Genomic DNA, 11,162 nt, shown 5'->3' with positions numbered 1-11,162 from the left:
ATTTCATGTTGGAGATTGTGGCAGTGTGTCATGATTCCACCGTGTTATGTCCTGTTAAAGCACTTTATAGTGGTTTTCTATAAACTGCCAAAAAAAATGGTGACCAAAATAAGAAAGCAGTAAACCCAGAAATCTTATGAATGTCCGATTTAATTATAATATTAAAATAAGTAAAAATAAAGTTAGCACTAAAGTGCCATCATACATAATGAGATCACTCGACTTACAGCTTAATTCAAAACCATATTTAGAAAACAAACGAAAAGATCTCCTGAGTGAAGTTACAACCAGGAAAAAAACAAAAAAACAAAACACTTACACATGATGACAAACGACATCCACAAATTTGGATGCAACACAAATGTTTGCCCAACTGAATCTCCTTGTAGAAAACAGACACAATCCCTGTGTGTGCATGCTAGCCATCCTGCTGCTGTATGAAGGGGTTGGGGATGGCCTCCATGCCGTCTTGAGGACAGATGAGGACAACAGCCGTCCCTCGACACACGACGAGGCCAAGCTGCCTGGTGTCCTCCGTCAGTTTATACTGATCGTCTGGGTCTACACACACACAAAATATTGAGCCCTAATAATGCTCAGATTTTTTTTAAATAATATTTTTAAAACACTCCTTAAATTCTTCTTAATTATTTTATAAATGCAGCACAAATGTCACACCTAAACACCCTACAACTACTACTATGTTTTTTCTGTGCCAGAAATGAGCATGTGCTGTTTAATAAGGAGCACTCTGTCTGTTAAAAGCATTCTTACAGGTCACAGTATTTTTCAATTTAGAAAAATAAAATAAACAAAAAGCATTTCTGGTTTTGTTTAACGTGAGGTATCTGTTTTTATTCATCTGAAAACCAGGATGTTTGTAAGTACTCACCACGCATGTACTCAATTGTGCCGTCTAACACCAGGTTCAGCAGAGGATCAAACCCTTTCAGGACGCCGCTCGCTGTGCAACAAATACATTTGTTATAAAGCAGCAAATAAACTGTAAATAAACACTTGTCACAATGTTGTGGTCCCTTTAAGACAATTAAGTTTTAGAAAGAGTAAATGTAACAAAAGAAATGCTGATGATAAATAAATAAAAAATTGGATTTGTCATCCACATAAGAAATTCCAATCCGTGAAAAAAAAAAAAGAAAAAAAAGAAATGCCTGTTATATGCTAACATTCATCACATACCTTCACGTCCACCCTGGAATTTTACTCTAATGGTTTTGTCGATGTACTTTGTCAAGTCAAATATACTCTCCTTCTTCTTCTTCTCTTTATCCTGTAACAGCACCAGAGCAGAATTCTCAGTGATACAACAGTTCTACCTCAGTCCCTCTTACATCCTCACACATTTAAAGCATGGACACTGACATACAAGACTACATATTAGGGTTCCCTTCACACTACTGAACTGACAAAACAAAATGACTCTCCTATGGAAATTAGTGACTGCAGTGTGCAAACTGAACTGAACTGAACTGAGAGAATATCAGCAGACTATCACTCAGTTTAAATGGCTTCATGGGCACAGAAAATGAAATTGCCGCTGTGTGACACATGACAGCTGTTATTGATGAACTGCATGAATTTACAGTCTGTGTTAGAAAGAAATCATCGCCAAACAGGCTTTATATAAATGTAAAAAAATAAAAAATAAAAAAAGTCCTTTATACATTTATACCACGAGCCCATGTTCATCTAAAACATCTGAAATAAAAAAAAATAAATAAAATTATAATAAAAATCCACACTCGTGAATCATCCGTGTTTTTTTAGACACTGTTTAAAAAATAGAAGCGTTTAAAGATCAAAACAATTAGATAATTTAGGATCGTTCAGGTTAAAAAGTATAAAAATAAAAGATAAATAACGGCCGTTTACACACAACACACTGTTAGCTTGCTTGCTAACACATAATCCTTTAACGTCGTAAAATAACGAAACGGTCGGCATACTGCTAGCTTTAAAAGTTGTTACAAGCAAAAATATATATATTTAACAACAATCTTTAACATACACATATTTCACAGGTTGAAACGGAACAGAAAAAGAACATGTTACTCACCGCCATGTTCAAACTTCTTCCTGTACCGCGTCTATGTGCTTCACCTTTGACCCCTGACGTTCCACCAATGCAAATTTGGTTTGCTTAACTCTCTATTTCTAAAATTTTCTATTTTTCTTTTAGAATTTTTTATGATATAATTAAAAAACTATAAAACTTTTAGCACCCATATGTGTAGATAAACAGATAAAGATATTTAAATATATATATAATTCTCTAGCTCTTATAGACTCGTACACAAAGCTGCAGTGTTCCAATAACACTGGACTTCTGTTCACCTTTAACTTGTTAGTTACTAGTCACAATGACCTGGTTAATAAAGCTCATTTAAAAAGATTACTTTTCCACCACGTAACAATATTCATCCGACACGTTTCCCCACAAATAACCAGCGTTTCTCATCACTAGTCCGAATATGTGGAACAAATCGCGAATGTGTTATTGTACGCGTTAAGAGCGAAGTGCCCTAGGTAGGAGACACAGCAGATTGGAACAGCGCCACGTTTTGGTGACGTCATCGTCACTTCCGGCTTTAGCGGCCATTAGCGGGATGCGAAGCGCCAAACTCGAAATCTGCCGTTGACACGTAAAATCGGTTGCCTTAAAGTTGACCCAGAAATACTACCGTATATAAATTATTGTTTGGGTTAGTTTGATGCAAAGCAGAAATGACAGAATTGCTTTTTAACGAGACGCTGCAGGTGCACGTGAAGTGTAAAGACTGCGATGACAGGTAAACAAATCGTTTATCTACCGTGTTGATGCTAATGCTAACGCTAATGCTAATGCTAACTGTCGCTAAACAACCAACTGAACAATTAGCGCGGCTGCTCGAGGAGTTTAGTTGGTTAAATTAGTCAAGATACCAAGGGGATAAAATAAATACTTTTTGTTGTATTTTTTTAATTCCCCGTTTAAAACTATGATTTTTTGTAACATAATTGTTAAAAAAATTTTAAAATGTTACATATGCAAATAAAGCATTTAACTACATAAATATTTATTTAAAATGTTTAGTGTTTAGTTAAAATTTGATGCTTGTTATATTTAATAGTTTTATTTCACACAAAGTCTATTACATTAGTTTTATACTTTCACATTTCACAGTACACACACACACACACACACACACACACACACACACACATATATCTCTGGGTTGTTGACTGGAGGATCGGGGTTCAAGCCCCAGCACAGCCAAGCTGCCACTGCTGGGCCCTTGAGCAAGGCCCTCAACCCTCTCTGCTCCAGGGGCGCTGTATCATAGCTGCTCCTGCACTCTGACCCCAATCTCCTCAGTTGGGGTATGTGAAGAAAAGAATTCCACTGTGCTGTAATGTATATGTGGTGATAATAAAGGCTTTTATCCCCCTTTCATCATCATATAAATGTATGTCATGGATATGTTAAACCATATGGTTTCAGAAATAAGATTAAAAGTTGCTATATTATTTTGTATAGAGAAATATTGTATTTAATGCATTAAAGTAAATTAGTTGCATACATGTATATTAAAAAAAACAAGTAAGAAATTACTGATGCAATGGATTTTAAATGTATGTATGTTGTAAAAATGTGTGAAGGTCTGAATGGACAGTGTCTGAAAAAAAAATCTGAATTTCGACAGTTTATTTATAATTTTCAGCTAATTGTAGTGTTCGTGTTTTTGTTTCTTGTAGGCGAGCAGTTATCAGAGTCAGTATTGAACTGCAGCTTATTTCAAACCCCATCCACAGACGGGTAAGTGTTTCTAAAAGAAATGACAAGTTTTATGCAAGGAATGAACGGCTCACTGTTCTGTTAAAGCACAGCGGTGTGATGGAGTTAATGTTATCACATTTAAGTTGATGATTTTCTTGTAGCATTACAAGTGAAGTAGTTTAATCTTCTGATGCTATTACAAAGAATGTATTTTAATCTGTTCTTTGTTGCATTTAATAATGTAGAACATCCATGAAACTGAGTTAGTTCCTGTTTTCACTTATAACAGCTACAAACAGTTGTTCCCTCACTAGCCTCTTATTTCCTTCATCTCTCTCTCTCTCTCTCTCTCTCTCTCTCTCTCTCTCTCTCTCTCTCTCTCTCTCTTTTAAAATTGTTGTAAAGGATTTGGTTGTGAGACTAACTGACGATGCTGACCTCTACTTCCTGTATAACCTTCTCATATCAGAGGAAGATTTTCAAAGGTACAGTAATATGTCCAGTAAATGTTTTCATATGGTTTTGGCTTCAACTCTGAGCAAATTAAATTCATTTATAGTTGAATTAGTAGTTAAATAATAATGAGTTAATTGGTTAAAAATGCAGTTTGCTTGTGTATTGTCTCAGTGTGATGAGAATTTCACAAATAAACCTCTCTTTTCTATATTCAACAGCCTAAAAGTCCAACAGGGTCTCCTGATAGATTTCACCGCTTTCCCTCAGAAGTTCATAGACCTGTTAGAAAAGTGCATCTCTGAGCAGAGCAAAGAATATCCAAGGTAAACAGTTTCTCAAAATGATCTGTCAGTGTAAGTGGCGTTAATGCAGCATGCAGGCCTGTCGACCCTTGTGTGTTTTTTGTATAGTACCTCTATATTTTACTATGCTGTGACCTATTTAACATGGATTTGTACTCGAAGTGCCTGGTTGTTTACTAAAAAACCCTGTATATACACAAAATACAAAATAGACAAAAGATTTGTAATAACTGTCTTTTTCTGTAGGTTCTTGCTGCAGCTTTCCTCTCCATCATCTGCTTTAAACCAAGGCTCTGCTAATCTGAACATTGTGGAGACCAACGCCTTCAAGCACCTCACACATCTGTCTCTCAAACTGCTCCCTGGCTCAGATGTGGAAATAAAGAAATATCTGGCTACATGCTTGGCCAGCATGAAGGTACAGGAGATGCTGATGTGATGCTATAAAGTTAATATCTTTTTTTTTTGTCCTGAACTGTTTTCCTAATGTTTTCCAAATATTCATTTATAATTCTTTTAACAGTGTGTGTAAAATGTATAACCATACATCATAAAAAACAAGGGAACATCAGAAGTGTGTTGGCAGTTTGAAGTGAGAGTCTAAGTTGTGGTTCAAGTGTAATAATGTTATTAAACTAGTGATATGTAAAAGTTGGTAAATATGTTTGTAAATATGTAAAAACATTGCCCTATATTGTCATTTGATATGGTGATGGATATATATTGTATCTTTCTTCATAGTCGTAAATTCCATAATCTTGGCATCTGCAGATCAGTGTTGAGCTAGGTTACTGCATACTCTGTGGAACTGAAAGATTAACAAGTAAATGTTGTTCTCAGGAGGAAAAGGAGCAACTCCAGCAAAAACTACAGAAGACCGAAGAGGATCTGTCTAGGCAATTAAACTATGCACAGCAGGTACAGCTAGCTATATATAGCTAGTAATTAAAAAAAAAAAAGGAAGAAATATCATTAATCTTGAACTTTCTAAACAAAAGGTTTTTTTTTTGGGTTTTTTTTAAGACGTTGTCTGAGAAGAGCCGGGAGCTGGAGAAACTGCGCTCTGAATGGACTTCACAAACAACAACTTTGTCGAGCAGACATACACAAGACCTCACAACAGAACGTGAAAAAGCTATGGAGGTACAAATCCTAAAACCAAGCTTTAATGTTACACTGTGATTGAGGAAGTGTTTATAGTATCATGGTATTATTCGATTAAACTGTTTAAACAAATTAAACTCGGACAAAGGGTTTAGTGCACTCGTGTCACTGCACAGAAATATAGAGGTCATCTGTTTTCAGATCATTAGTGAGACAAAATCGCTAATATATGGATTAGGGGGAAAAACACCTATAACCTCCATGTATTTGTACATGTTCAGATCCAGACGAGGCTGCAGCAGCAGAATGACCAGCTGAGACGTGAGCTAGAGGCGACTCATCAGCGCAGCACACAACAGCTTCAAACGCGACTCTCTGAACTGGAGACTTCCAACAGAGAGCTCACAGAGAAAAAGTACAAAAGCGACTCCACCATCCGAGACCTGAAAGCCAAACTGCTCGGCCTAGAGGAGGTGAGATTCACTGAATCAACACAAAGTGCTGTTTTCTGGAACAAGACCTTTTGGATCTTTTGTGTAGCTGAAAATGTATCCTAATGCTCCATTTCTCATTCTTTATTGTGTCTCTAGTAACAGCTCATTCATACAATTATTGATTGAATGGTTCACTCATTCATTGATTTGGTGAAGATTTATGTAAGGAGAAATGTGCTTATTTAACATATATGGAAGGAGTCTCCAGGAATGAGCTGGACGGTCGTTGGTAAATCTTGTCTGAGACAGAAAGGAGTTTACACTTCGTGGTTTCTCAGTAAAATTAAAATAAACCTTTTTGTATTACCTCGTGATAGGTTGTGCTAACTGCTATACTGTATATGAGAACAGGTTTTAATTTGTTTGTGCATGATCCACAATATTAATTAAATTATTAAAGGTATGTTGTTGTTTTTTTTTAAAATACAAATGATTGTAGTAACTGGCAAATTGCTTTGGTACAATTTAAAAAAAACAAAACACTTCAGAATGTAATGTTCTAGGAAATCGATCAACTGCAGGGTGATAACATTCAGCCCACTTTATCACACATCCCTGCTAGTCCTTTATCCCTTGCTGGAGTGCTGCAGCCGCTCTGCTCTGTACTGTCTAAATGATTTATGTAACATTTTCTCTCTAGGAGTCTCAAAGGATGAAGCAGCAGGTGACGTCTCTCCGGAGAGAAAACAGCACCCTCGATACAGAATGTCATGAAAAAGAGCGACTAATGAATCAGCTGCAGACTCGAGTAGCCGTGCTTGAGCAGGAGATGAAAGACAAAGATCAGCTCATACTCCGAACCAAAGAGGTGCTTGAAGCCACACAGCAGCAAAAGGTAACATCTAATAATGTTATTTCATTTATTTCATTAGATTTTTTTTTTTTTTTAATAGATGGATATCAAACCCTCAAATATTTTGCCACCTTTTTATATTAATGACCAATAATGATTGTGCATGAAGGAATATGTTGATTATTTCATGGTCACTTGTACTTCCTTCACGTAATCTTGGGATTTTATTCTGCATAAAGTGCTATATAAAAGATTAAATACATCATAATGTTTTAGCAAAATGATCATTTTTCAGTAATTGTTATATTAAAATGATAAACAGTGCACTCTTGATGAAGCAGGATGAGTTGTTACAACCGTGAAGCTTTAGAAAGTCTCTAAAATAAGATCTCGCTTAAATTGTAAAGCTGTAAACCTCTTTCCTGACTGTATATAGAAACACATTTTCCATACAAAAAATATATAGTGTTGCACTATAATATTCATTTATTACTTTTTTTTTTAAATCCTGGCTCAGACCTCTGCTGAAGAAACTGCTGAGAGTAAACAGCTGCAAGTCGGCAAGTTGGAGTCAACAGTGAAGTCCTTATCTGAGGAGCTCATCAAGGTTTGTCAGAGATTTCATACAGTGATATGATGTCTTATTTTCAGCAGGATTTTACTGAACAGTAGGTGATTGTGTCGCAGTTTGCTAAAGGTAGTTACATATAACTTTAGTAGCATGGTCATCTGGGGACACAACTACAGAGAAATTGTATATTTGTGTGTTTATTCTTTGACATTCTAATACATACATTTTATGGGTCTGAGCAATGATATACATTTTGATGATATACAATGATGTACATTTTGTGTATCAGGTTTAGACTGACTGATAAATACGTGTTATTCCAGCTACTTTAAAAACCTTCTATGAAACCCACCTAGATCAGCAGTTAGTAGCTGTCTTTTTTTTTTTTTAAGAAAACTCTTTGCACCCTCTCCAGGTTTCTAGAGTTAGACTATTTGGAGTGATCTGTATGATAATAAATTTGCTTTGTCATTTTATCTCAGAATTCTGTGACGGATTATGTGGATTGCTCAATAAGATGTTCAATCTGCTGTTAATATTAACAGAAATACTCAAATGCTGGAACTATTGACTTGAGCCTCTGTGTCCATCAGGCAAACGGCATCATTAAAAAGCTGCAAGGTGATCTGAAGGCTCTGGTGGGGAAGATTAAGGTGAAGAACACGGTGACTGTCTCTCAGGAAAAAGTGCTACAGGAGACAACAGAAAGACTGCAAAAGGAGCAGAGGGAGCTGCAGGACACACAGCACAGATTGAGGCTCAAAGAGGAGGAGGTACACAAATTTGGTTAACCATCTGAATTTGTTCTCTAGGGAAAACTTTGCATTTTGTGCAGGAGGCCTGCATTTGGAACTTGCCTGTGTTGACTGACCCTGTGGAAGCCCCTCCACGTCTTCATCATATAAATAAAGTTTAATTCTTTTGTCTTTGTTTCCGAGGCTGTGACACTTACTGTTTTATTTCAGTAATCAGTCATTCACATTCGCTAGAAACTTTGAGCTTCAAATGTTTTCCTAGTGGTGTCAGGTTTAAATAATTCTAGATCATTTCTTCTGAGTAAGAATCATAGCGTTTTGTGCTATAATAACATTAAGTTTTATAGTAATGATAACTCTAGAGACGATTTGGCAATACGTTGTAGTGCATTATGGGATTTCATTAGTGCATTTGATTTCGCAGATTATTTCTGTGTTATTTTTATGTGATAACTGATTATTTTTATGTGTCTCTGGTCTCATAGGTATTGAAGTTACAGGAGCGGTTGGAGGCCACTGTTAAAAATTTGGACGAGAGCAAAGAAGTGATGAAAACTAACGAAAACGGTGTGTGTGTGTGTGTTTGACTCTTAACTTCATTAACAAAACTCTGTTAGCTTAATTACTCTTAATACTTTATTGCAAACTGGTCACGACAACAACACCACATCAAATGCTTAAATCCCCAACTGACACAAGGTCATGGTATTCTACACCTCTAATTCATTCTAGTCATGTTCAAAATAAGGGGCAGCATGTTGATAAATGAAACACTCGGATTCTAAATTCGTTGCAGCGTCTGTACGATGTAAATAGGATTCGGCATGTATTTGTCAACAAATTTTAGTCTTTTGTGCCTAATGGTCTTTTTGGGATTGACTCCCAGCATGAGAAGTGTTAGTGTTTATTGTCCTTTATTTTTATACAAAAATGGAATGAAACAAATCAGTTACTTAAGATGCAAATATGTTCATAACATTAGACCTGTTAAACTGAATAAAAAACGTCATGTAATTTTCTGTTGACATTCAGTGATCACGTGGCTCAATAAGCAGCTGAATGAAAACCAGCTGTCCAGGAAGCAGGACACTGTTGGTGTATTTGAGACACCACAGCCTGGGGCTGGACTGAGACATGCACCTGCTTCTCACAACATGGTAACACCCACACAATCTCTCTCTCTCTCACACACTGATTTCTGATCTCCTTAATCAGTTTACAATGAATCACATGTGACTGTCTGTGACTTATTAGATTTGTACGTGTGTGGCTGCTATCTGATTATAACCTTTTCTTCTTTCTGTAGCTTGATAGTAAGACTTTCTCCTCCCTGGGCCAGCCATATCCTGTCACCTCCACTTTAAACTCCAAGCACTCGTTCCCTCTGTCGTGTGTGAGTGCCGGGCCACGTTCTATCCTCACTTTACACAATCCCAACTCGGGACCAAAGGCAGGCTCCTTTTTACTTTTCTAGGCTTCTTGTATACTTTTCCCAAACTTTCTTTCATCTGCCAATGATTGGCATTCACTTACTTTGCAGTTTGTATGCACCAGAGTCCGTAGTAAACATCGTCACGGGCTGCATTGACAACATACTGAAGTGTTTATCCCACTTAGACCACATTATTATATAAATGATTCCAGTGTTCATACTCTTTTGCTGTGGAGCATCTGTGAGCCATATTAGATCCTGTCTAGAGTAAAACAAGAGGCTGGAGAAGGAATATCTAATTATACCTGCTATAAAGTTATGTTCCAGAGAATCCACAAAGTCTCCTTCACACTTCACCAAATCAATGATTACACTTTTTTTTTTACTCCCTTTGTGCTGCATCTGCTTCACAAGTCCCTATAAAGTGAGCTGTATAGAAAAGAAAATGAGAACAAACAAAAATTTGGAAAAAATGCATTAATGTAAACCTGTAATTTAGTAGCTGCTCTACTGTCAGAGCGCTGAGGTATAAACTGATTTATTTTTGTGTTGGGGTCTCTGACAGGTCCAGTTTAACCCCATGAGTGCCAAAGCCATCACGTCTCCAGTGGAAGGGAGTGGAAACCCAACAGCACTACAGTCATCCTCTAATAAGGAGAAGTATGTCCCTGTATTTTGTTCATCGCTTGTGTAGTTGAACACAATTAATTGATTCAAAATAATCCTGTTTTTGGTCCGTATGGCATAGCTGCTGTCGGAAATTTAAACCTGCACTTTATCGGTTATAACAAACATAAACCTGATTCCATTTATTCTGTAAATATCTTGATTGATCTATTGATCTACCAATGTCAACACCAAATAATCCTCCTAATGTTCTGACCAAAAAACTAGCATTTGTGTTCGATGAAACCTGAGCAGACTTTAGTGTAAGCAGACTGCACATGCATTAACGCTGTTTTTCCCTGTCTGATAGCGGGGAGCCACTCGGGTTGGACTCAAAATACTTTGAGAGGCGAGATGAGAGCATCCCTCTGCGTGGCCTGGTACCCAGCATGCACTTGAACAAAGGTGAGGAAAATATCAGACATATACTTAACACAGCTTTTTAAGTGAATAAGCAAACTAACACTTAACCTATTGTTATCTGTTTACAGAAATCTCTAAGCCCTCCTTGAACATGGTCACTGCAAAACCTGTAGCTCCGTCAGCATATTTCCCTGGATGACAAACTTTATTCTTTTTCCAGCTGTGAAAGGAGCATCAACATTCAGGACCTTCTACACACCTCCATGTCATGTTACGTCTATTATGCTTGTCATATAATTTATTAAACACTGTTTTAACCGCTTATTTGTTTGCAGTTGAGTGGTTGTGTACAGTTTTAAATGAAACATTTTTATAGGTGTTAAATTATCTATGGTGCTAAATCTGTGTGATTACATAAAGATAACTGACATTCTGTGAGTGCATGAAG

The 11,162-nt window shown here is 36.7% G+C and overlaps 2 protein-coding genes across 5 annotated transcripts; one reads left to right on the top strand and one right to left on the bottom strand.

Moving 5' to 3' along the window:
• Positions 1 to 132: 132 nt before the first annotated feature.
• Positions 133 to 2,414, bottom strand: lsm7 (LSM7 homolog, U6 small nuclear RNA and mRNA degradation associated). Of its 2 annotated transcripts, none has more exons than XM_027158842.2 (4): positions 2,078 to 2,414; positions 1,201 to 1,291; positions 893 to 964; positions 133 to 561 (listed from the first exon to the last, which is right to left on the bottom strand). In XM_027158842.2, the coding sequence occupies exons 1-4, from the start codon at positions 2,081 to 2,083 to the stop codon at positions 419 to 421; spliced, it is 312 nt and encodes a 103-aa protein (XP_027014643.1). In that variant the 5' UTR covers positions 2,084 to 2,414; the 3' UTR covers positions 133 to 418. The 2 variants fall into 2 exon arrangements, with proteins under 2 accessions (XP_027014643.1, XP_047666270.1); XM_047810314.1 differs by lacking the exon at positions 2,078 to 2,414 and adding an exon at positions 2,030 to 2,074.
• On the top strand, positions 2,412 to 11,038 carry sass6 (SAS-6 centriolar assembly protein). 3 transcript variants are annotated; one of them, XM_027158613.2, is made up of 17 exons: positions 2,412 to 2,810; positions 3,757 to 3,817; positions 4,184 to 4,263; positions 4,453 to 4,557; positions 4,783 to 4,954; positions 5,377 to 5,454; positions 5,560 to 5,679; positions 5,922 to 6,113; positions 6,775 to 6,969; positions 7,445 to 7,534; positions 8,092 to 8,271; positions 8,739 to 8,820; positions 9,286 to 9,410; positions 9,560 to 9,646; positions 10,251 to 10,345; positions 10,662 to 10,756; positions 10,843 to 11,038. In XM_027158613.2, the coding sequence occupies exons 1-17, from the start codon at positions 2,746 to 2,748 to the stop codon at positions 10,911 to 10,913; spliced, it is 1,893 nt and encodes a 630-aa protein (XP_027014414.1). In that variant the 5' UTR covers positions 2,412 to 2,745; the 3' UTR covers positions 10,914 to 11,038. The 3 variants fall into 3 exon arrangements, with proteins under 3 accessions (XP_027014414.1, XP_027014411.1, XP_027014417.1); XM_027158610.2 differs by having other exon boundaries at positions 9,560 to 9,703; XM_027158616.2 differs by lacking the exon at positions 9,560 to 9,646 and having other exon boundaries at positions 2,417 to 2,810.
• The last annotated feature ends 124 nt before the right edge of the window (positions 11,039 to 11,162 follow it).

This window comes from Tachysurus fulvidraco, chromosome 2 (genome assembly GCF_022655615.1).
Source record: "Tachysurus fulvidraco isolate hzauxx_2018 chromosome 2, HZAU_PFXX_2.0, whole genome shotgun sequence".
Classification (NCBI taxonomy): Eukaryota; Metazoa; Chordata; class Actinopteri; order Siluriformes; family Bagridae; genus Tachysurus; species Tachysurus fulvidraco.
Note: the sequence above shows the minus strand (reverse complement) of the source record. Positions and strands in the feature narration are given on the sequence as shown.